This window comes from Eptesicus fuscus, chromosome 15 (assembly GCF_027574615.1).
Source record: "Eptesicus fuscus isolate TK198812 chromosome 15, DD_ASM_mEF_20220401, whole genome shotgun sequence".
NCBI classification, from domain to species: Eukaryota; Metazoa; Chordata; class Mammalia; order Chiroptera; family Vespertilionidae; genus Eptesicus; species Eptesicus fuscus.
Window position 1 is genome coordinate 34,380,744 of NC_072487.1, and position 26,558 is coordinate 34,407,301.

Genomic DNA, 26,558 nt, shown 5'->3' on the forward strand with positions numbered 1-26,558 from the left:
GCCTGAAAGATATTTTTCCATCCCTTCACTTTCAATCTGTGTGAGTCTCTTGTTCTGAGGTGGGTCTCTTGTAGACAGCATATATATGGGTCGTGTTTTTTAATCCATTCAGCTACTCGATATCTTTTGATTGGAGCATTTAGTCCATTTACATTTAAAGATATTACTGAAAGGTATTTGTTTGTGGTCATATCTATTTTTGTGTCTATATTCCTTCTTACCTGTTTATTTCTTCTTTTTACAGTATTCCCTTTAGCAATTCTTGCATTGCTGGTTTGGTGGTAATAAACTCCTTAAGCCTTTTTTTATCTGCAAAGCTCCTGATTTCCCCTTCAATTTTGATTGATAGTCTTGCTGGATATAGTATTCTTGGATTCAGTCCTTTGCTTTGCAACACTTTGTATACCTCCGTCCATTCACTTCTAGCTTGTTGTGTTTCTGTTGAGTAATCATTTGACAATCTGATGGGTGTTCCTTTGTAGGTAACTCTCCGTCTCTCTCTTGCCGCCTTTAAGATTCTCTCTTTATCATTTATATTTGCCATTGAAATTATGACATGTCTTGGTGTGTGTCTTTTGGGGTTGATCCTGCTTGGGACTCTCTGTACTTGCGTAACTTTTATCTTTCCCATATCCGGGAAGTTTTCTGTCATTATTTCTTCAAATAGATTTTCTATTCCCTGCTGCTCTTCTTGTCCTTCTGGCAGCCCTATTATACGCATGTTACTTCGTTTCATGTTGTCCCGAAGCTCCCTTAGGCTTTCCTCCTGCTTTTTAATTTTTTTCTCCAATTGCTGTTGAGATTGAGCTTGTTTCTGTACCTGATCTTCTAACTCACTAATTCGGTCCTCTGCTTCTTGTAGTCTACTGTTGAAACTTTCCATGGTGTTTTTGATTGTAGCTATATCACTTTTCATTTCTTCCTGATTCTTGCATAAGTTGTTGATTTTCTCATCCATCCAATGTATAAATTCCACGACCATTACTCTAAACTCCTTTTCGGTCATGTTGCAAGCTTCAGTTTCACTGATTTCCTTTCTTGGCGACTCCACATTTTCTTTCCTCTGTGAGTTATTTCGTTTCCCCATTCTGGCTATCACCAGAAAGCTCAAGCTTCCGTTTGCGTGGACCTGGGCCGTGTGCTGTGGGGACTTCACTCCACCCGAGTTTCACTGAAGTGCTCTGACACTAGGACGTGTGGCTGCCTTTGGTTGGTGGGAACCAGACTTGCCCAGGGTCAGTGTCCCCAGTGTTCCGTGTGGTCTCGTGTGCACACTTAGATTCAGGGACCCTGTCTGCACCACACTGTTGGTATGTGCCGAAAATGAGATCCTTAGCAAGTGCCAGGAGTCAGAGTTTCCCTTTGTCTGCACCAGGACTAGAGTGTCAGAGTCTCTGTTGCCTTGTGCGGTTTCTCGTTGAGACTCAGGGTCCCTATGTGTGCATGCACCAACAATTGGGGTCGCTGGCTCTTAGTGTGAATGTGCTGTGAGTCAGGGATCCCAGGCAGCTGTGTCCGGCGTGCCAAATTCCCTGAAGTGGAGCTGCGACCTGTGTGTGCTCTCTCTACTGAGCCAAACCGGCTAGGGCGCACACTCTTGATTTCCTGAAGGTGAGCTGGCTCCGTGCACTCTCCCGGAGTCCCGGAAGGGGGGCGGAGTCTGTCCTGCGCGCCAAATTCCCCCAAGGGAAAGCCCCTCTGTGCAAGCACTAAGATTCCCTGAAGGGAGAGCTGTGACCCGCAAGCCAAATTCCCCCAAATTCTCCGAAGGGGTGCCCTCTGTGCGCACTGACAGATTTCCCCAACAGGGAGCTGATTCTCTCCTGTGCGCTCGCGCGTGCGCCAAATTCCCTGAGGGGGAGCGAGTCCCTGCGCAAAGCTCTGCGGCTTGGGAGAGAGGCGGATCTATCAGTTAAAATGGCGCTGTCTGCGCGCCTGCGGGGAGGGGGTAGGCTCTTTGACTCACGGAATTCTGCCGGGACGTCTGGATTCTTGTTGTTTGTTGGTCTGAAGCTGTGATAGCAGTTCTCTGTCCCCAGTGGCTGCAGGGTCCTGGTTTGTGTCAGAAGCCAGGATCCGAGTCTCAGGCAGCTCTGTTTCTCAAGATGGCGTGGTCTCCGCGTCCGCAACAGCCGCCGAGATGTGTCCGCTTTGTGCGCGGGGCTCCGCTGTCTAGGACTGCCCGGTTAGGCAGCCCCTTGGAAGACGTGCAGAATCTAACTGACCCTAGCTCACACACACACACACCACACACGTCTACACTCTTCTCTATGGGTTCCTCACTCACACTCTCTCTCTCCCTACCTTCCTGCCGGTCGCCATCTTTTTTCCCATACTTTTATCTTTATTAAACCATAATATTTATATTTCCACCCTGTTGCATGGATCTCAGCTTACATTTTGAAGGTGGTCAAACAAAGAACATAAATGAGGTGGAACCACACAATTTGGGAAGTTTTGTAACCTTTTTGGGGTTTAGGCCAGTGGATAAATGAAGTTCATTTTTAATGATAAAAAATTCATGACATACAACTGATTAGCCATGGCTTCTAAAAAATGGCCTTATTACATTGTCAAAACTCAGTCCTTCCCTACTCATAGTTCTATTTCGCTGCGTGCTGTGGGGCTAGCCAGCATTGCGCCTCCACCCAAACTCACTCTTTCCCTGGGAAACTGGTGGCGGTGACACAGCATGTAATATTTCACGCAGAGCATTCTGACTTCTGCTGAAAGGGGTCAAGGGCAGCTTGTCTGAGGCCTTGACACCACAGGAAATCTATTAACAGAGAGCTGTTAAAATACCTCTGCTTTAGAGATGGCCGAACACTTCTTGGGAGGAGTGTGTGGATGCTGATCTTTGGGCCACTAATAAAGTACACAGGAAAGACAAAACCAAGGATGAAAAAGCTAAAAAGTAGAAAATATTTTTACCCTCCCCCCCCACCCCAATAACAAAATAAGAGAGAACAATTCCCCAAAGGCTATCTTGCCAGAAGACAAGCCACTTCAAAGAACTAATTTTAAAATAATAATAAAAAAACTAACAAAACCATGGAAATCAAAGAAGGCTTTTTTGGACTTTAGGAGGCTCCTTCTAATCTAGGCAAACTATACCTCATCGTAATCAAATGCAAGCCCAGATTTGCCTTACTTTCATCACCATTTCTCAAAACCCATGAAAAAAAAAAAAAAAGATGTTTTGTGAACCTTCATGCTGAATTCTCTGTAAAGGCTCTGTGAAGAACGTATTTGCCATCATTAAATAGACAGCAGGAATTTTTGTTAGGACAGTTGTTAATAGGCAGTAGCACAAAAGCATGGTTGACTCAAAATGAATGAGTATAATGTGGAGTTGTGACTTGTGGAATCAGTGACATTAATGTCCATGGAACCTCCTTAACATGATTTCATTACTGCCTCACCCACATTCTTTTAGTTCTGTATGTGAGTCAGGATTGGTCAATGTTATAGTGAACAACACCTCCCAAAAATGAGATTTCACTGTCTCTAACCACAGGATACAGATCTCAATGTGTATCCCTACTATATCTTCCCAAAAGTTCCAGATTTCTAAGGTTATGACTTACTAATAAAAGAAGGCAGAAGCTGACAGGTCAAAACAAAATGCTTTGCAAAAAAATGACAACAGCAATCTCTTGGAACACTGGAACACTTTCCCGTGATTTTTTTTTTTGTTCTTTTGCTTCTACACTTCAAAGGCAAAAAATAAAATGTGTGTTTTCCTTTAATAAAATCAGAATAATTCCCTTTGTAATAGGACAGATAGCAAATTGCAGGTGAATCTAGAAAGTGAGCAAATTGTGCCCTCAAGTGGCTGAAAAGATAGCTTTGCAAAATCTGCAACTGTTGCTAAGTAATTTTCAGTAACTGGCTTCTCCCGAATTTTTTCATTTTTTCAAAGTATGCATTCTTACTATACTTGAATTCATTGTTGTGGGAAGGTTTTATAGACAGATTAATAAAATATGAAAGCAAATCTCTCTATATGAGAGCAAATTCCTCTTCCATGAGCTTAGTTCTCACTATATTGCTGCTCTTTGAAGTTCAAAACATTATAATTAGCAATGATACTATTTCTTACAAATTGCTATAATGTATTACATGAATGGTAAGCAAAAACAGGGGAATTCATCTTATTTATTTTAAAATAAATAAAACTAAATTTATGTTAAAAAGAAAAGAGAAAAAAGGAGGTTGGCCAAGTTTTGGAGCAGGACATCAGGTACAGGGGGATTGTGCTCCTGATTTATTATTGAGACAAACTTGCCACAGCAAAGTTAAGTACAGGGTCTTTATAATCTGGATAATTCAGGCAACAGGAATCACTTTGCCTTTGTCTCCATGACTTGGCTAATTCAGATGATTGTATTTTGCCTGGGCTGCACGGCTATTCCTAAATGAAGTGTTTGTTCACAATAAGCTTCGTGTTCCACAAGCATTTGCTTGCTAAGTTTAGTAAAACCAACGACCAGGCTTCAGAGCAGTGTTTCCAGCAGCTGATGTCACTGTGGACCTTTGCGTGACTCCATAGTTTGAAGAACTCATTGAGAGGAACTCCATAAAAGGGAGGGGGAACTTTGATTCTTAGAGGAGGCCCAAGGCCCCACCCCAGACCTCCTGAACGGGAGTCTCCAGGCAGGTAAGTGTCCAAGATGAACACCTGTATTGTTATAAAGCTCCACAACAGACTGAGGCACAACCACCTTCTCCTCACCCCCTCACCCACAGCAGGGAGAAGATCCACTGGGCTCAGATTGGGAATCCATTTCCTTGGACAAAATAAAATCCCTCTCACGGTCAGCTTCCATTCTCTATGCCCCAACTCCTTCCTAGCCACCTCATCCAGAATTATTTCTGGTTCATTCCTTTCCTTAGAAGTCCTATTCTCTCAATTACATCTTCCAGGCATTCATGCAAGATCGGCTTGCACAATTATCCCATGCCATTCTTTTTGGCCCTGTGGGATGCAAGGCTGGTAGTATTCCTCAAAACTCCACTGTGACAAGGAGACGCCTCCCTTTCAGACCAGTTATCAGGCAAGCTTCGGGAATGTAGGCTTCTGGTCTCAGAACATTCGGCTGAATAGGAGGAGGCCTGGAAACAGCTAATTACCCATCAAAGAAATCGTGTTCTAACTGATAGGCTTGTCCTCGGCCAGCCCAGTCCTCCGCAGCAGTCTGCTAATTGGATAAAATGACCTCAGAGGCTCTCGTGGGCCGGGATGAGAAATGAAAACCCACTTTATGTGACTTCCCTAATGTAATCACCAGTTAAAGGGAGGGCAAGGAGCTTAACAAGCTCATTACAACTTCAGCGCCTGTGATCTCTGTACATGCCCCCGTGGCCACAGGATAAAATGCCCTTCAAGGTCGCACTAGGCCTTGGCCCCAGCCTGCCCTGTTTTCATTCTGCCCCCACCAGAAGGCAGCTGGCGTCTCTATTACCAGCTGCTGGGCCACAGGGAAAGAAAGCCAGGAGTTGGTCCAAACGTGTCCCTGGGCTAAGAAGTAGTGTTTTCTTAATCTGGGCGTGAAGAAAGGAATGCTAAATTCAGATATGGGTAATCCTATTTATCAACCTAATTTTTCCAGCTGTTCTGCTCCCCTTTCAGAATGGCTGTCCTCTGTGATTTTGCAAAAGATCTTGCCTGGGTCTGTTTCAGGGAACACTGGTTGGGCTCCATGCCTCTAACCCATAGAGGTGGCTGGCACACGGCACCGGTCTAGGAGACGCTGGCTATTCCTGGGATCAGCACTCTGGCTCTAGAAGTTCACCTCTTTCCTTAGAGAAGGTGTTCATTTTATCAGTGGCCAACCCTGGCTGGCTCATGGGATGTTTCCGAGTCCAGCATAGTTCTCCTATGACCGCTCCTTTAAGCAAGAAGAATAAGGTGGAGGCACCAGGGTCAGTATCCACAGAGAATACAACGTGAATGGTGCCCGTTGTGGTACAACACAGTGACCCTGACTGACTGAGTGCACCAGAAGGGGGAGGGCAATCAGAGGAGGCACCTGAAGAGGTAGGAGAATGGGGAGACTGAGGGCCGGAAGGCAACTTCAGGCTATCCTAAGCCAGTTTTACGTGAAGTTCCATGGCAGCTGCTCCTTTAAGAGAGATACGAGTAACCTGAGTTCTACTCAATCGGTGTTCAATTGGAAACTTCACCCATATTAGAATCCTGTAATGTGTGACTCTGGCCACCACTCACACTCAAGGCCAGACAACATCCGCCATTAGAGCCATGTAATAGTTCCCTTTACCCAAGGGAGCTCTGCCATTTATGTTAAAAGGACACAGATTTGAAATTTGAATCCTTCGCCCAATAGACATATTCTTTTTCTTTTTTAAAAATATCCATTAAAATATTTTTATTGATTTCAGAGAGGAAGAGAGAGGGAGAGAGAGAGAAACATAATGATGAGAGAGAATCACGGATCGGCTGCCTACTGCACGCCCCCTACTGGGGATCAAGCCTGCAATGGATGTGCCCTAAGAGGAATTGAACCCGAGACCCTTTAGCCTGCAGGCCAATCTTTATCCACTGACCAAATCCTGCTAGGGCACTAATAACATATTCTTCCTAAGTTCTGGATAGATAAAAATTTTTATAAGTCAAATCATATTTTATATTCATTAGGAGAATCCTCTATGAAGAATTATCCCTGAATTTATCTGCTCTGTAAATCTTAATTTTCATTTGTTTCATTTTCTTAAAGGGACATAGCTGTAACCAGGATTAGTCATGGAAATAGCAATGTCAACGTGGAAAGTTACCCTACTTGGCAAATTCTTAGAAAGATATCCAGGATTCAACTAAGTAAAGGGAAAACTTTTCTAACTGAAACAGGAACTGCTGTCTCTACTGAAATAATACTCTTGGGAGAGATAAGACATTAGGCCACACTTTTTACTGACACCATAATGAACATAAATTAGGAGACCTTTGCTTGAACACAGACTTTGATTTTCAGGCAGGAGGGGGTAGAAAAGCTATGAGGTTCTAAGTTTTTTGAGGTACAGGGAGATGACAAGAAACAAAAAGAAGGGATAAATGACAGAAATGAGAAGACTAGGTCACCAAAGGCAAAATCAGTCACCCCACCAATCTGACCTGGCGTTCGGTCCTGACTTGAGTCTTCCATTCCATTTTGTGAAATGGCAGTGGAAGTGTAGGAAATGGGAGAATTAGTCTAGAACTGGTTACTGTCGAGACCAACCTAAACAAAACCACTACAAAGCATGTGAGGACTAGAGAAGAACTACTACCAATTTAACAGCAGCCCGGGAGATCAGATGAAATGATCTCTAAATTCCTTGATGTTTTCACGTAGTACAATTCTTAACCAAGTTTATTACATCTCTTGTTTCTCAAACAAGGTGTAAACTGTGGTGGGCTGGGAGCTAAGAAAAGGCACTATGACCAAACTGGAGGGAAGTGTTTTCTTCTATCATTCCCAAGGGTAGCGACCTGGCTTTTAATGGCGTGGCCTTGCATTTCCATAGTGTACCGAACAGCTTGAAGAATATTCACTTTGCACTCAGGGTCTGTTTCTCATGAAGCCAAGTTGGGGCCATAGGGGTCCTCCAGACTTGTTCTCCTTAGCACGCCTACATTTCTGAGTCATCAGCACACTAATGCATTCTGAGTCCCGCTGTGATGTAATTAAGGGTAATGTTTGCAGCAAGGAGTACAGAGAGTTGTAAATGCTTCCCATGGGTAATTAAATGCTGAGGGGAAGTTGAATAACTATAGAATTCATTTGGTACAAGTTTATTTCAATTCCACAAGCATTTTTTTTCCCCATTATAGGATAGGGTTTCTAAAGATACAAACACGGCATCCATAAGCAAACATTTTCATGCCTTCATTTCCCTAAACAGAATGGAGAACTGAAACTACTTCATCTTAGGAATGCTTATTTATCTAGGAGGGGGATTTGGGTTGAGTTTATATGGAAGGAATGAGGTTAGGAAACGAAGAGCCTCTTCAGAAAGGATTAAATGGGGAAAGACATGTGTAGTACTTCACCAACATTGAAAGGAAGAGGTCCATTTCTAATTGTGTGGATGGTTGCTTGATTTATTCACTGTAGTTTTTTACTTCAGTGAACGGCTCATTTATCCTGTCTGGGTCTCACTTTTGTGCATCTGGAAATGTGGGGTAGGTGTGTTTGGGTTAGGTGAGTTCTAAAGTTCTTGGCATTCAGTCCCACATACACATGTCATATTGGAAAGTATGGGTAAGGGTCTGGGGGAATCAGAATTCTCTGACATTATGGAAAAGATTGCAAATTGATACAATTTTGGGGAAAAAAGTGGCAGTATCGATAAAACTTAAAATGTATATCATTTGTGACCCAGTGATTTCACTTTTACGCATATTCCTTAGGAAAACATTCACACATGTGCACAGAGAGAACAAGACAAACTTCTCATTGCACAGTATAAGAACCCCAAATTGGAAAAACACATAAATGTCTATCAATTAAAAAAAAAGAAATGGAAAAATAATTCCTCTTTATACAAAGGAATGCTATACAGCAGTTAAAAATTATGACAAAGTGTTATATAAATCAATATTAATATTTCTAAAATGCAAGCTGTCAAGTAATTCTCATTCATTAAATTTGTGAAAATCTAAGTAATTAAAAAGGATAATGAGTGTAACACACTGAATCAATAAAATTCATGAGTCCACAGTAATAGTTAAACAAAAAAAAGTCATACTGTTGGGTGAAAAGTACAGTATAATATACAGAGTGTGCAGCCACTTATCGACATTTAAAATTAATGTAAAAATAATACTACTTGTTCACAGATACATACATATATATGTATGTGTATATATACACACACATACACATACATATGTGTGTAAAAGAGGAGAGAATGGAAGAAAAGACACGCATAAGTTCATCACTGATGTTTAGGCAGCAAGGTAGAAGTCTTTGACTAGAGACAGGATAGAAGAGACTTCAACTTAATCAGTACGATTTCACACACACACACACACACACACACACGCACACACACACACACACACTCACGATGTCATTTCCAGATGGTGGAGAAAAGGTGCTTGTTACAGCATTCTTCTCTGCATTAAAAATATCTTCTCAAAATAAAAACTAAAAATGTGAGCAGCCGTGGCTTTGGCAGCTGCGTGTTGACAAGTTCCCTCCCAGTCCCGAGTCAAGGGCCTCCAAGGAACCGAGGCAGCCTAACCTTTAGGTCCTTACTGTCTAGCTCTATGCTGTCCAAAATGGTAGCCACCAACCACTTACAGGTAAAAATTTAACTTCAAATTAATTAAAGCTAAATAAAATGAAAATTTCAGTTCGTCCATTGCCCTAGCCACATTTCAAATGCTAAATAGCCACATGTGATTAGTAGCGATTGTATTGGGCAGCACACATGTAGAACACTTCTCTCATAGCTGTAAATTCTACGGGACAAGCTGGTTTCAAGGTACAAACCCGACTAGTAAACACTGAGAAGATTTTTTGGTCACATTGCTCTTTCCCTAATATATCCTTCCGCACATAGGAAAACCAAGGTAATGAGGACGAGGAATGTTGCATTTCTGGAAAGAATATGCCCACTACAATTTTGACTAAGAGAATTAGATAATAATTTTTAGAACTTGATCTAGCCATTATCTATAATTATGTAAACATCATATTTCATTTTTTTCCAAAACTTAGTAACTAGGAAGGTAGATCAAAGGATGATGAAGGCATTGTCCAAACAAAACTGTAAATGTGGGCTCAATGGCTTACCAAGAGCCTTTGTTTCTCACCTGTACACAGTATGAGGGACATACACTTCCCGGATTGGGAATTCCAAAATCTCTTTGTGTGGACGTGTCCGGTTTTCAGAAAAGGGTTTCACTGGCAGTAGTTCAGGAGTCAGACAACAATTGATTATCTCTGGAGCCAGAGAAATCTCCAGTCTGAGCAAGCCTAAAGAAAGAAAACAAGTGTTTTAAGAAAGATACTGCCATGTTAAAAGGAATCAAGAAAAATTGTTGTAGCATATTTCTTTTATAAAAATAAGGAGAAGTTGTGAAAGTGTGAGAGTTCTGAAATTCCCAGCTAATTTCCTGTAGCTGGAGAAAAAGCATGTCATGACAACTCTTGAGATCCCATTTCTAGAAATTAAAAAGCAAGAAATTGTAGAATGAGTATAAATAGATTGGAGGATTTTTAAAGTCCCTTCCAGAACTACCACACTATAATAGTATATATTTAAGTAAACACTGGGGGTTCTCGAACTGGGTTCTTTGGTACCCCAGGGTGCTGCGGAAGTGCCTCAGAGGCTATTAAGCTGAGGATAAGGAAAGTGCTCTCACCTTCTATATAAAAGCATCTTATTTTTATTTTTATACTAAAAGTTCCATATAATATTGCATATGATGAAAAAGACTACTCTATTCAAACAATGATCTGAATTATCTAAGAAACCAGATCTAAAGCATGTTTATTTAAGATTTAATTCTTTAATAGAATAGAAAATATTAATAGCGTTTCCAAAAACATAGACCAATTCAGACTCAACTCCTGATGTAAAATCCCACATCTCATTTGGTACACATCATTTCATAAATTGCAGCAGTAGACAAATAATGTGTCTAATCACAAATTGCTTTGGCACAGCTTAAGAGGATAAAGACAAGCCATCCACACCTGGAATGGACTTGACTCTTCTCTGTAAGGAAGAAGATCTTTTGTAGTCCGCTAAAAACTTGAATAAGTCTTCATCACTAAGGCGATCTCCCTCCTGCCAAGAGAGAAGTCAGGGTTAGTACAGATGCACCATTGACTCCTGGGGTAGGGACCAATGATTTATGGGAAGACTTTTATCTTTAAATTTTATTTTAACGTGCCTTTCTTAGAAATTAAGATTATCGGCAATGGTGAAGTAATTTAGTTCAGCCCCTTATCAAATATTTCTTCTCTACTACTCTTGGACTTAACGTCACTCAGCCTCTCATCAACCCTTCTGGGGATGGGGCTTCTATGCATTCTAAGGAAGTCCATTGGACCATTAGAAATCTAGGCCAAAAGCATCTCCACCCTATAACTTAAGGCCAATGATGCTTGTTTTACTCCTGGAATAATACAGAATAAGTTTACTTCCTTCTTCAAAGATTTGAAGATGGCGACAGCATCTTTCCATGTTTTCCCTGTCCTCGCTTTTTTCATATTTGTCTTAACTAAGCAGGCTAAGCATAAATACTATTCTCTATGTGCCTACATGGGACATGTACTTTACCAAGGGAATCACAGGCAAGAGCTCTAATCCTTGCAAGGTAAGGCAGCCTGGTAAGGTAGGTAGGTAGGTGTAACTTATTCCCAATTACAGATGAGAAAACTCAGACTTAGTTAAGTACTTTGCCCCCCAAGTTAATACAGTTGGAAGTATATCTGGAATAGAAACCCTTTCATAGCCCCATGCTATTATGGGTACAGTGCACAGACCCTTCAGTATCCCTTCTGCGTTTCAGATTATTAACATAACACCTTGAAATGCCCCATGAAGATTGAGCTATGAAAATCTTCTAAAACAAAGTCAAACCAAGCCTAAAGTTTCCTTTGTGTGGTAAGAATACACATAATAAAACATTTACCATCTTAACCATTCTGAGTGTTCAGTTCCCTAGTTTAATGTTAAGTACATTTACATTGTTGTGCAACTGATCTCCAGGGCTCCTTCATATTGCAAAACTGAAACTCTGTGCCCTTTAAACAACAACTCTCTTCACCCCTCCCTCCAGCCCCTGGCAACCATCATTCCACTTTGTGCCTCTAGGAAATTCCTTGTCTTTTAAAGAAATGTTTACTGAGCTAACATAGAGCACCATGTGCAATGGTCACCTTCTCTGAGCAAGTAGGACAGCCCTGCGGTGTGCACATGGGACAGTGGTGAGAAGGACAACAGTCCGGCCAGGAAACCCCAAGACCAAGGGGGGACAATGCTTCAGCCAGGCAGCTTTCATAGCCTACTAATGAACGGACCACGAGTGTCCCAATAGGACAGTTTGTATTAGTAGGAGCAAACCCTTCTCTCCACTGGAAGAGCTAACACTCAATGAGCACTTGCTATATCCCAGGCACTCTGAGAAGAGTTCTACCTGCCTCCTGTCATCTAATCTCCCCAAAAGCCACATGAAGCAAGCACCATCATCCTTGTTCCGTAGATAATGAGATTTAGGCTTGGCGAGGAGGTTAACTAACTCGTTCTCTTATTCATTACATATACTTCCACTTTGGGCTCCAAAACCCATAACGTATGAGACAAACCCACACACACTAACATGGAGAGATACCTGCTTGAAGAAGCTGTTAATGGTCATGGTGGTGGTCTTGAAGTTGGATCCGACCCCATTTTCCTCCAAGGAGAGGGCTCTTTCCGAAAGCCTTCTAGATTGGGACAAGGTTCTCCGCTCACCCACAGAGCTTCTTCCTTTAAGGAAAACAATTGTCATTCTAAAGCTTGCCTTTCTGTTCGAAGACACAGCAGTCATTAACTTTGCCATATATCAGCTATGTTGAAAGTCACTGAACAAGGGCACTGAGTGTGGCCATTCTAGTCTTGAATAAAAATGTCCCTCCACTGACCCCTACCTTTCTTAGCCCCCCTCTTGGAGCCCTTAATCCTCCTCTGACCAGAGCTGAGAGGCCATGAGCAGCTGCCCTCCCACGTGGAGGGTAGGCCAGATGCCACCCTGCAGAGTCCAGAACTGCAGCCAGAATGGGGTCTGCAGATAAGTTTTATTTAGTCAACAGTGTTTGTTTTTGTTTTATTTTTACATTTTCATTCCATTGGGAGAGGCATGTACTCAAATGCCCTTGGAGGCATTTGGGACTGTGACCCAAATATGCTAGGGTCAGCCTGAGTGTATTCTGAATCCCATTTTTCTTCTGCTCTCTGCTGACCTGCCTAATGGGGATTAGAACCCAGAGTCACACCCTGACCCGGGCTGGGACCCTAATACTCTGGCTTTGTTGTTTCTTATCCCCGTTGGACATTTAGGTGAGAATTTTGTTGCTTTTCTGCTGCAAAACTCAGGGGTTCTGTTGTGAATAGTCAAATTGCTTAGAACTCTAAAATGGCCAACCATGTCTTGGAATATTCCCTTATCCTTAATTCTTGCCGTGATGCTGAATTGGAACTTCCTGCTACCACTGCCCATCTACACTTGCCACATTGCCTCTTCTGGCTGCTTCTCAAGAATCAGCCTCTGTAGTCAGGTTAATTTATCCTTGACCTAGAGATTATGAAAGCCTCGGCAAGCCTTATGCCCAAATTTATGGATTCACCTCATTTAGGGTGTCCTCTAGGTTCTATGCATAACTCTTTCAAATAAGGCTACTTAGGTCTACATAGAGGTTGGCATTTAAAAAAAAGCATTGTGGCCCTAGCCAGTGTTGCTAAGTGGTTGGAGCTTCAGCCTGAATACCAAAGGGTCTCGGGTTTGATTCCCAGTCAAAGGCATGTACCTGGGTTGCAGGTTTGATCCCTGGCTTAGCATGTGGGTGGTAACCAATAAATATGTCTCTCTCACATTGATGTTTCTCTCTCCCTCTCTATTTTTCTCTCTCTCTCCTCCTTCCCTCCCTCCCACTCTTTCTAAAAATAATGAAAAAAAATCCTCAGGTGAGGATTAACAAAAACCAAAACATTGTGGTGTGAAGGTCAAGATGCACTAAAGTGAGGTTTGTTATTGATAAATCAGAAATAATACAGGAATTCTGACCAGAAATTATGCAACCATAACTCCAGAATAGCAGCAGCAATAACAAAGTACCCTTTCCTCCCTCCACTCCTCTGCTAAAGGCAACATTTCAGAAGTGGCAGAGCTAAGAAATGCAAGAGAAAAGTCATAAGAAATGTGACTCTGGACTTAAATATTTGCTGAATTCAAAGACATTTAGGAAAACAGAAACTCTGCCACAAGTAGGGGTGGGTCTACTTGAAAATTTTATAGCCTCTTGAACAATTTCACATCCAACCTGTTTTAAAAATGAAAGATTCAGACCAAGGGTGAGGCGATGAAAAAGAAACATGCTAAATAAATTGAACAGTAACTAAATATTCTACTGGCATCCTTTTTTTTGTTGTTGCTGTTGGCAAAAGAAACTTTCAGGGGCTGGAAATTTTGCTGAGAAACCTGAGTTTTGCTTTTCAAAACCTCCATGACTTCAGCTCTTGTGTTTTGGAACCAATCATGGTGCCTTTATTTAACACACTATAGATAGTTATTATATTTTCTTGTTATTTTCAATAATTTTAAGAGGAAGAAGCTACTTAAAGTCCATTTTTTAACATGTCAAACTGTCCAGAAAATTCCAACCAAAAATCTTACTATAAGAGTATATTTAAATTCCACAAACTTTCATGATAATTTTGGGGAATCGTTGTCTATTACAATCATGTATTTGTAACCAAGCCATAATAGTGTTTCAACCTATTAATCTCCTTCTTCTTTTCCATTTCCCACACCTTACTGTGCCCCAAGCCCCCACTAATAAGCAGTTGACCTCAGAGTTGGTGCATTGGGGAGCCCACCTCTTCCCACTGCAGCTGAAAATCTTACCAACCACGGACTCTGCATCGGTAACCTCCCTCTCCAGGGTGGAGACATTGAAGAAGCTTGCTAAGCTTATAGGAGCCCAGGCAAAGGGCATCCGGTATTTCCCCAAACGCTGGCAGAATGATTCAGCTTGAAGTTTCAGTTTTTCAATCTTGTCTTTACTCTAGAGGAAAATGGAAAGAGACAAGCAGAGACAGACAATAGGGCACCAGCACCCAGTCAGCTGCCCTGCCATGGATAGGACAGGCATCTGCAAAATCCCTACCCTACGGATTAAAACGAGTGAACAGGCAGAAAAGTGACCCACTCAACGAAGGCCAGAAGTCTAGGGAAATACAGATTAGAAAAGGAGAAGTTTACAAAAAGGCCACATTCAACTATTAAATACACCAGCTTTAGAAAAAAAAAAAAAAGTCCAAGGCTTACTATACAAGCTAATCCACAAGTGTCAGTTTTAGGGGCTAGTAACTTGACTTGAATTCGCATGAGAGCACCTTGGGATAAAAAGTTTTATATATCATCTACCAAGCTCTCAAGAGAGCCTGTTTCTTCAAAAGTTGCCTTGGAAAACTCCAGAAAGATCTATAAAGGTCCTTAATAATTTCCTTATTAGGTTGACAATACTTCCAAGGAGTTCTTTCTGAATTCAGAATAAAAGGTAGATTTTTTTAAAAAGTGTCTTGAAGTGGAAATATTAAAAAAAAAAAAAAGAAAAGAAAAGAGAGAGAGAGAGAGAGACATGGACATGGACAACAGTGTGATGATTGCAGGGGGGAGGGGTAGGTAGAGGTGGAGGAGGGCATAGAGGGGATAAATGGCAATGGGAAAAATAAAATATAATAAATGCCTTGAGTTCAATATATCTTATTTGAAATTTTTAAGTCTGGAGTGATGCTGATTAGGCAAGTGTTAGTCCAGAAAGGCCATGCTCTACTGGGTGCTGAGGAAAGCTGTCCTCTCCATGGGCTCAGTACCTGTATTGTGCTAGTGAATTTATGATGTGCAGCAATCTCAGCCAATTTCCAAACATCCACACCGGAAAGGCTGGCGCCCATGCTGTGGAGATAAGCCAGGGCGCGCTGGCACTGCTTGGTTTCATGGGGTCTCTGTGGCCCTCCCCCCGAGCCGGGTCAGAGCCTCAGAACCAAGGCAACAGGTCATGGCTTTGCCCTAGTTTCATTTTAGAATTAGACATTCATGTGTATATCATCATTTGTTGAGTTTAATAGCTTACTTCTTTCAAAAGTTATCATCAATGACCATTTTCTCTTCCTTCTTTGGTTTATATGCAATTTATTAATATCTCATATGAAAACATATGAAGGACTAAACCCCATTAACAATATTGTGGCACACTTCTGAAAAATATTTTCTTATCTAAGATGTTACCATTTAGCAGTATTCAAAATATCATACCTTTCCACCATCACTTTCTTTGATAACCATGTAGGGTTCCGCACAGTCTCCAATCTCTCCCTGCTGAAGAACTTTTTCAATCTGCCAACAAAAATAACAGTAAAACAATGCACATAAATTACATCCACATAATGGAATCTATGCAACCATCAAAATTAGATTTTGTGACAATATTTGATGATATGGGGATATGTCTGGGATTTATGTGTGTTTTTTATTTAAAAATGAGTATAAATAGTACTGTATAGTTTTGTAAAAACATCATAAAGGCATATTAAAAAGATGATAGCAGATACACAGCAAATGTTAATAGTTATCTTTGTATGATGGGATTATGTGCTGTGTTGATTTTATTCCTATTGCTTATGTGTATTTTCTACTTTTAAACAATAAACATGTATTATGCCTACAATAAAAAAATGCAATAAAAGTTATTTTATAAAACAAAACCCATGAGACATATGTAGGAAGTGAAAAGCTCATTTTCTTTATTATTGCATACAATGTAAAAAAGAGATATGACCTCTGTAAAAGTCAGGTTGGGGACTCAAACCTTCCACAAAATGAATAAATGAACAGAATAAATTATCTGTAATTGTCTCCCTTGTATTTCCTATTAGGGCTGCTTCTCTGGCTTTAACGGACTTGGACAGGGACCAAGAGCAGGGAGATGGTGCAGCTTTTCACTTTGCTAACTGGCTGGTAATATGGGAACGCCGCTATCGTCCAATATCTTCTTCGATTTTGCTTCAGGTGAAGGATCTGGCTGGCCATAAATTTGAGCAGCACATTTAGGAGACGGAAAAGGAGAAAACTATAACTTCCTAACCTTCTGTTCAAAGAAAATTTAATTTAACTCAGATGTTGAGGAGAAAAACAAGTGATTTAGTCCCATTGGTCTGTCTCATTAGTTGAGAGGATTCTTGAAGATATGCAGGTTAACATATTCCAATAGGCACGCATTCTTAATGGGTACTATCAGTGAGGTGCAGAAATACCCTAGTTTAAACCAGAAATACCCTAGTGACGGAGGGTGTTTGACGGAGTTCAAGGGAAGTGACATGGGACTGCTCAATGCACACCCATCTCAGGGCACTGCAAGCAAGAAGCCTGTCTTCTCACCACAGAAGAAGTTTCAAATCCCTTCCCATTGCCAGAGGATGGAGACAGGCTGACCCCCAGGAGAGGTACCCCAGGCTGAGATCACAGACACATAACACTCGAGCTGGAGGCTGGCATTCCTGTTCGTCAGCAATCGTACACTTGTTCATTAATTCTGAAAACATTTGTTGGGTACCTTCCATGTGGTGGCTGTTGGGGAGGTAAGGGGGTGAGTACAATAAATCTGGTCCCCAGGCTCCTGAAGCTCATGGGAGCTTGTAGAGAAAAATTGGAAGGAAGCTAATTTTTCCATGAAGTCAATGGATAAAAATAGACTTTGAACAGAAATAAAGAACTCTTTCATTAGGACCCAGAAGTGAGGAATGGGATACATGGGTTCATGCATTAGTACAGTGTGGAACCCACAGGAGAGGGAGCTCCAGAATCTGGACGTGGGAACATTCAGATTCAACCAGACCAGCAGATGCCACTCCCTTCACCGAGGTGGACAAGGGCAACTCCAGCTACTTGGTGAGAAGGAGCCTCAGGCTAATATGGGAGCCCACTAGATGGTCCTTCGTGATTTATGGGTGAAAGAAATGAGTGCGTCCTCATAACTATGGTAGGTAGGGGAAAGGCACATACCAGAATTACCTGGAAAATGTTTGAAGGTAAAAGGCTACCCTCTGCTCTACTCAGGAGGGGCTGGTGCCATGCCTTCCATGTGTATTTTTAAAGTTTGACACCAGATTCACTCATCCTTACTCTCCAACCTTCAGTTGAGAAACAAAACCTTTAAGCCTGAAATAACCCCTTATAGCAATATCTTATACAGTACTAAACTAGGTAACTCTATCTAAAATACAGTTAATATCCTGATGCTCAGCCTGACAATAAAAATAAGAAAAAAGGTTCTCTTTATTGAATCGCAACTGGGTGGATAGATGTGATCAAAGTTACAACACCATTTACTATATATGTACAGAGAAAGAAGCTACAGGATGGCATTACAGAAAAGAAAAACAGATCAGAAGCAAACCAGGGACTATATGAATAGATTTAAATTCTTTAACTAAATCCCAACAATTAAGAGAAAGTTTGTTATTGCCAAATGAATGCATTAATACATTTGAAGGCTTTTGGATATATTTAGTAATAGTAGTCCACAGGTAACCGCTGATATTTAGCACACGATTATGGATTAACCAAAATAAAGTCATCCTCTGAGAAGTGAAGTTTGAAGTAAAATTTGGCTTTATAGAACTAGCGTTGGTTTCCCAGCCTGGGAGAGAATTCTGAATTTAACTACAGGGCTTCTAGAGTGGGCTGTAAGCTAATTTTCCTATGTGTCTAAGTACTATTGCAAGACAAAGGACACACACTAAAGTTTGACAACAAAAGATACATCTTTGTAGCAACAGAATTTTAATTATAGTTTCCATGAACTTAAATAAGTTCCCTTCAAGCTATAGAAGCCTTTCAGAGTCTGGTGAAATGGAGGAAAGGAAGCTAGAATAGAAAGACATATGCCACTTGTGAAGTGGCTTTCAAGTCACCTAAATTCTTTGAAATCTTTATTCTACTCCCATGGGATCATGGGGAACTCATGAGATTATGAACATCAAACTTGGACTTCTGGATGTACCTGAAATTAAATCACCTAATTTTTTAATTTTTTAATATAATTCTGCAGTAAAGAATCAATTAAATGAATTATTTTACCTAAGGTAGGTAAAATACTCAATGTTTGTTGCTAATTTCCAACTAGTCATTTGGGTGTGTAGAGAAAGTCTCTGGTTTTCTTATACCAGCAAAGAGTACAGCCTAAAATGAAAGGTCCTTCTACATATAATTGCTCCACCAGACATAGTACTTACGCTGTGAGATGGTGATAAAAAGAGAGAGTTAAACTTGCAAAATATAGCCTATACCTCAAATTGTCAGAGCCTGGACATGTGGTCATTTAACTATGGGCCTCTAGAAAAACGTGAACATCATTAGGAAATTCTGTCTGAGATAGCAGCAGCCTCCCAGACGGAATAGCTGAGGGTGCTTTCCTTGGTTAGGTGGAAAGGTGTCTTTAATGTGCCCGGCTTTATTTTGTAATCACAACTACCCATTGAGAGTGGTGTTATTAGCCCCATTTTACAGATGAGCAAATTAAGTCTTGGAAAGGTTAGGTAATTGCCCCAAAAGTCATGTAATAACTAGGATGCAAAGCTAGGATTCAAAACTAGGACCGTATGACTCTCAAACCCGAAGTTGTTCTAGTATTCAACACAAAATTTGCTTGTCAAGGAAAAGGGGTCAGTTGATAAGGAAACAAAGTGAATCTCACAGAAGACATAGATATACATTCTGACACCTCTCTTACCTGATACATGCACTGAGTCTAATGCAAAAATGGGAACATCAGAATGAGCGAATCAGATTGTGTTTAACTACCTTGACTACTAGGTAGATGTCTGAGGATGGATAGGTGACGGAGAACACCGCAGATCTTGCCTGACTCGATGGGGCAACAGAGGGCGTGTGGGCACGCAGAAATCCTTTGAACTGGTCAGAGTTCAGGTCACAGTGAAAATTTTCTGAGATCTGTAAATGAGTAGAAAAATGGAAAATAAGTTAGACTTGGTGTTCTCATGGTCTAAGCATGTTAAAAAAGAGTGAAAAACCACAAAGAAATTTCTCCAGAGGAATAAATGTAATTATAGACATAGTTCATAACTAGTGGCTGTTGGGAAATCTGATACATACAAGGTGACCCCCAAAAATGTATACACACTTTAACAGCTGATAGCTCAATTTTAAATGAAATGTATTTTGTTTGTTTGTTTGTGTATGTATGTATTTATTTTTAATCCTCACCCAAGGATACCCATTGATTTTTAGAGTGGAAGAGAGGGACAGAGAGAAATATCAATGGGAGAGAAATACATTGATTGGTTGTCTCTTGCACTAGCCCTGATCAGGGCCCAGGCCGGGGAGGAGCCTGCAACTGAGGTACGTGCCCTTGACTAGAATTGAACCTGGGACCCCACAGGCTGATGCTCTATCCACTGAGCCAAACCAGCTAGGGCGAAAATGAAGTGTATTTTAATAAACACTGCCTTCATATTATTCAAAGCATGTGTATACAATCTCTAGGTATTTTGGAGTCATTTGAGAGATGTTCCAGGAGACATTTAAATTTTTATTAAGCCACCAATAATTTCTGAATAGCAGTGATGTGATGTGATCTGTACTGCCCTGAATAAGAGCAGGACAGTGCTTCTGCCCTCAATTAGTTTAAATTAAAAAATGAGGGATAAGTCAAATATGTAACTAATATAGGAAGAGCAAAATCTAAGGGACCACATCATACAAGGAGCACTGTTGGAGCTACAAGGGTGAGGGATCCCATTCACTGGGGTGAATAGGATGCTTCCACTAGAGTGAGACAGATGGCCTTGGAAGAAGATTCTGCCTGCAGAGCTGGAGGGTGACCGAGTGCCAGGGGGAGAGGACAGCACAGGAATCGCTCAGAGGCCGGAACACCTGGAGTGAATTCACTTCTCAGAGAGTAGTCCAGCTTGACTGCATAGGCAGGCTAAGAGGGATAGAATAAATGAGAGCCATCTGAAGAAAGCCAGGCATGGAAGCTAAAGAGTTTTTATAATTTTTTAAAATATTATTTTATTGATTATTTTTTACAGAGAGGAAGAGAGAGGGACAGAGAGTCAGAAACATCGACGAGAGAGAAACATCGATCAGCTGCCTCCTGCACACCCCCCACTGGGGATGTGCCCGCAACCAAGGTACATGCCCTTGACCGGAATCGAACCCGGGACCTTTGAGTCCGCAGGCCGACGCTCTATCCACTGAGCCAAACCGGCTTCGGCTTTATAATTTTTTAAAAATTATTTATTTATTATTATTTTTTAATCCTCACCTGAAGACATGCTGAGAGAGAGAGAGAGAGAGAGAGAGAGAGAGAGAGAGAGAGAGAGAGAGAGAGAGAGAAAGAGAGAGAGAGAGAGAAACATTGATTGGTTGCCTTCTGTTAGCTCCCTGATCAGGGATCAAACCCACAAGGTTTCTGTTTACAGACAATTCTCAATCAACTGTGCCACTCCGGCCAGCCTATAAAATTTGTTTTTAATGTTATAGGTAGTGAGGATCCCTTAAAGATTTTGAGCAAGAGCATGACATGATGAGTGCTCCTTGGCTCACAGTGTAGTGTTACTTAGAAACGCTGTGTGGCTGGGTCTCCCCTCGTCACTAATAGAGTTATAGCTGAGAACTGGCTGCCCAGGCAAAGACTACATTTACCATCTTCCATGGCAGTTAGTAGTGAATTGTGTGCACAAGTGATGTGTCAAACCTCCAGGCACTTTCACCCATCCTTCCCCTTTTTCAGGGGGTGCAATGGCAGTGACAAAAATGACTTCGGGAGAACACACATTGAAGATGGAGGAGCCACGGACAGCGTGGGGTCCTGAATGGCTGAGGGGCTCAGATCACGGCGGACCCAGCACCCGCTACCCAACCAGGCCTCCAGCCATCCTCTGGCCGACCTCCAGCAGGCTTTCCCTTAAATATTCTTCAAAGAATATAAATGACTAACATTCCCAGATCATCCCTTCACAGACTGCAAAGGCAACAGAACGGGATGTATCAAAGGTCGTTTGCTTTCAAGTCTGATGTGTGTTTGCTGAATAGAAGTGAGATTTAAACATGTGAACTCAAAGACTCATCAACAATATGTGCGCGCCCTCGGGGATGGGCTATTTTTTTCAATTCCTTACCTTTTTCCTTTCTTTAACATCGTAGAGGGCAATGCTGGCAAACAGAGGCTCAATTTCTATCTCAAACCTGTGAGAGCAAGAGAGAAAATCTGTATGGATTTCACTTCGATAATTTCAAATTTTCTGAAAGTGCCTGAATATATAAACAGGTTAAAGATGTAAGTAGTCTCCAAAACTATTTTGATAAACGCCATGCACCTGAGAATCACACTGGGTTGTTAGTGGAGAGCTATGGAGGGTCATGGAACATTCCTAATCATTTGAGATGGTAGCAGGTGGTATCTTCTCCCAAAAAGAGCCTGTTGGTGGCACCAGAAGCGAAAGTGGGCAGAATGGGCCCTTGGTCTGATGCAGCATGGCACGGCTTACCATTGTGTTTTCAGAGGTCTTAGGCAAAGGCCTTATTTACAGTTTACATTTTACTGCTAGGACAGGAATCCCTATTACTTACTTCTGAGGAATGGGACTTTTCAGATAGTAACAAAAGAAAAGTTCAGTTGCTTTTCCTTACATTTATAGTGGGACCAGCAGAGGAAGACTGGATTATGATGTGGGTGATTGGCCCTTTTTAACGCCACGGCCAGGGGATTTGCTGAGTGGAGGTAGGGCAAGGGGACTAAGCACTACAAATGCTAGGAAACAATGAGATGTGTGGACCCAGGAACAGCTGGAAGGAGGGGCCCTTCCCCTCAAAAAATGGTGGGTTTGAAAATGCATCCCCAAAGCACAGTCCTGCCACATGTTACAATATGCATATAGAGCACAGATGTGCACAGATGTGCACCTTCCGAGTTTCTCGGGTTAACAACCCATGACCTTGCACACTGCCAGCTGAGAGCACCAGTAATCAGGCCCTGGACCAACATTACTGCAGAGGTCACACAAATTAGGCCAAATTCTGTTTCAAGGCATGTGTGAGAGGATGGCTTTATCATTGGATGGCTTTGCCTTAAAAGATAACTTGTTTTAGGAGAATATTTGTGTCTAGGCTCACCAGCTATTGCCTGGCATGTTGCTCTGTACTTAATTATATATTTCATGATACGAATATTCCTGTAATTTACTTAGGCAGGTACTGAGTGTTAAGTTCTCTGTGGTTCAGAGAAAGAAGAGAATGAACATTTGTTAATCACTTGCAAGGTTGGCACAGATACTATTTTTTTTCTTTTTTATAAATCTTTATTGTTGAAAGTATTACAGCTGTCCTTTTTTTCCCCCCATTGCCCTCTCCCACCCCCTCCTCCTCAAGCCTTCAGCACCCTATCGTCTGTGTCTATGGGCTATGCATATACGCATATGAGTTCATTGGTCGATCTCTTCTCCTGGCACGGAGTCACTTGAGCAGACCAAGTGCACTGAACAAACAGTTCGATGCAACTTAATTTCTGTTTTGACAGTTGGGGGAGAAAGTCACTAGAAACTACACTTCACAATTTTCATCAAGAGAAATCTAAGTGACTCAATTTGTTTGTTTGTTTGTTTAATAATGCACATCTATCTTAGTGGCTATGTTTTCCCACCCACCTGTGAGAACAGCTGTCATTTATTGGAAAGTTCTAGCCGGCTTGGTGATAAGCATCATAGGAGAGAATTCCTTCCGTCCTAAATGGCAGAGTCACTGCATCTAAAGTGCATCCTGGCATCCTGTGGGGGTGGGCGAGAGCCTCCGACAATAGGGCGGACTTCCTGAACAATGCAGAGGGGAACAGAACAGCCACTTCCACTCGGTCCTCCTGCTGAAAGACTAGGAGCCTCCCACCTCCGGTCCGCCTGCCAGGGCTAGAGTGTGCCTTTCTGCACCCCCTCCCACCAATTGGTTAGGGTGGGGAGAGGGCTACAACATCAAGAGACATGCCCAAGAGGGTGAGCAGTCATGCTGGATTGGGTTCGAAGAGGGGAACTGGAAGGCTATGCATTAGAGCTCGGAGTTTATGACAGGTGGGAACTTTGAGACTATCTGGTCTAATAACTTCATTTTCAAGAAAAGACTCAAAGTCCCAGAGAAGTTCTTAAGGTTGAAACAAAGCCCTGAATCCAGTATCCAGATGCCCTAATTGCAAACTTGGTGCTGCTTAAGGGATCCAAGAACTGATTTTAAGAGATGGAATACCCTCCTAATAGGATATAATAAAATATGCTCATGTACTTTTGCCTAGGTAGAGCATTTACAACTTAATATTTTCAAAAGGGTCTGTGATTTGAAGACGTTGACGAACTAGTTCTCTAAAGTAACAGCTTGCAAAGAGGAAAGAGAGGTGCACAAGCACCCCAGGGGGCTCCCAAGATAATCCACTGGAGTGCGGAGAGCAAATGCTCTAATTCTGTGATTTATTTTGAATTATTTAGTCCAGCCTTTAAAATGTCTTGATTATGTATGTTTTATAATGTATTTAATATTTTAATATGCAAGTACAAAATGAATACACATATATAGAGGATATGTGACTTTTTTTTTTTTTACTATAAAAGTAAACAAGAAATAACTTGGAGACAATTGCTTTATAGTAGATGCAGCAAATAAATGCCCACAAGATGAATCCAGACAGCAGACATGCTTTGTTTGAATTGTGTGGTATTTAAAAAGGAAATGAGAAAAATCTTAAGAAGTCAGAAAGTTATGCAGAAAAATCTGGATATTCAGCTTCTTTTGGGGAAAGAAAATCAGACAATTGATAAAAATGGGCCTGTTTTTGGATGGCAAGAGTTGGTCCTAGGTAGTGGGTGTCCCTTTAAAATAGTTTGCTACAGTCCCCACTGCTCTCTATTGTCTTCTGGCACTGAAACTAGGTTTTAGTTGCATTTATCATTGTGTTTCAACAGTGGTATGCTGGCAAATGTTTAAAAAACAAGTCTCTGGGTGGGGGGGCGGGGAGGTTTTAATGTGTAGCATTTTCTGGTTTTGATGTAAATATTTCCACCAAGGCCAATATCAAGCCACCAATGTGACTTCATTGAATAAAGAGTTGAGAAGAGAAGAGCATGATCCACTGTCATGAGTCAGCCGAGTCCAGCACACCATTGGCTCGCACTGTTGTGCAAGGCAGGCCATCTCACTCCATTTCCCTACGTGCCTAACCCTAGTGTTTGCCTTCCCTGTTGTAGAAGAAAGACTGTCAAAGGCTTGGTAGGAATAGAATTAAAATCCAGCTAACTCCAGACTCTGCTCTTTCCATTACCTCAGAGCTGCCCACTGTTATATATGTTGGGAGATCCTCCCTGATTCAAGCTCTGAGGTTAAAGACACAGTCTGTATCTAAGAGGCAATAGAAACCTCAGTGTAGTTTACCCATTGCTCATACTTACTTTAGGGTCAGCAACTTGACCCATATTCTGTTGCCCAGATGTTCCTTAGGACATTCTGGCACCGGACGTATTTCCACAGCATCCTCCTATTATTAATCACAAGGTAAAGAAATCATTAGTGAATTTCCACCAGAGGCGTCAACCCAGGAAAGGGAAGGCTGCCACCCACTGCTCAATTCAACTTGCATTTGCTTTATTTCCAATTCCAGAATAACACTGACATTTACAAGAGCTTGTTATCCAACCCCTAAGCTTCAGAGTCAGCATTTACAGCAAACATCTTCTCCTTGCAGAAAGCCAAGCATTGAAGACAAAGAGACCGAGGGAGGAAGGAAGGAAATGTGAACATGGATATGACTTAGTAACATCCACCAGATGGCATTGCAAAATCTTATGCCTATTGTTGGCTTTTCTTTCTTTCTTTTTTTTTTTTTTTTTTTTTTTTTGGCTGCTCTAAGTACACATTCAGAATATTTCTCCTGCGAAGGACTTTACTAGTAAATATGTGTGTTTCAGACTTGAGCTTTGAGTCAGAATAGTTCACTGAAGGCTGTAAACCATCAATAATATAATACAGCATCTTTCTCAGTTCACTATTTTCATAAACAGATGATAGAGATTTGGGGATGAATTTACAGGTTCTATAAAAATAGATCCAGCTAAAAGTTGCTAAAGTTCTATGTACAGAAAGGCTTAGTGATGACAAATGAAGACATATACCTATATTTTACCACATTGGGACTCAAGACTTAAAGAGAAATATCAAATCCCTATTGTAACTTTTAGCATTCAAATCTAAACTATTGTAGTACCTTAATTATATTCATGTAGGCAACCATAAATAGTGTAAATCCCTGAAAACTTTAATTCCTGCTCTTGCGCTAGGTTATCCAAACCCTGGTCAGTGGTCTGCAGCTCACAAGGGTCTAAGAATAGAGTCATATCTAATTGTATCTTGCTGGGCTACAAAGGATGGGAGCTTCCCACTAAATACCCCACAGCAACTATTGCATTTTTACAAATAGCAGTAAAGTCACCTTCTTGGCAAATCTGTACCTAGTTTGGTGGAATAGTCAAAGTCGTAAACTCATATCCACTCTAATCTTTGCTCTCCTTTAAGACCCTATCCTGGGTTTACCAGTTGGCTGTCTTGTGGGGTGGAGCTTCTGAGTTTCTTCCAGGGAAGACACTGTTCTGATGTCTACACTGAGCGGAACTTCCTCAGGACAAGCTAGAACTTTTAGGGTGCTCAATACAAACACATCTGAGAGGGAAGGTCCCCCTTATTGGAAAACAACCTCAACATAAAGACACTCATTGGTTTCTAAGACTAC

The 26,558-nt window shown here is 41.4% G+C and overlaps 1 protein-coding gene across 1 annotated transcript in view; it reads right to left on the reverse strand.

The window, feature by feature from the left end:
- DOCK8 (dedicator of cytokinesis 8) overlaps nucleotides 1-26,558 on the reverse strand; it is a 209,809-nt gene that overhangs the window by 97,871 nt on the left and 85,380 nt on the right. Inside the window, exons 7-14 of the mRNA XM_008144966.3 lie at nucleotides 25,225-25,310; nucleotides 21,922-21,988; nucleotides 19,580-19,729; nucleotides 16,034-16,114; nucleotides 14,621-14,780; nucleotides 12,350-12,486; nucleotides 10,707-10,800; nucleotides 9,821-9,983 (exon numbers count right to left, since the gene is read on the reverse strand). Coding sequence (XP_008143188.2) covers nucleotides 9,821-9,983; nucleotides 10,707-10,800; nucleotides 12,350-12,486; nucleotides 14,621-14,780; nucleotides 16,034-16,114; nucleotides 19,580-19,729; nucleotides 21,922-21,988; nucleotides 25,225-25,310 — 938 coding nt within the window. The remainder of the gene's footprint in view (nucleotides 1-9,820; nucleotides 9,984-10,706; nucleotides 10,801-12,349; nucleotides 12,487-14,620; nucleotides 14,781-16,033; nucleotides 16,115-19,579; nucleotides 19,730-21,921; nucleotides 21,989-25,224; nucleotides 25,311-26,558) is intronic.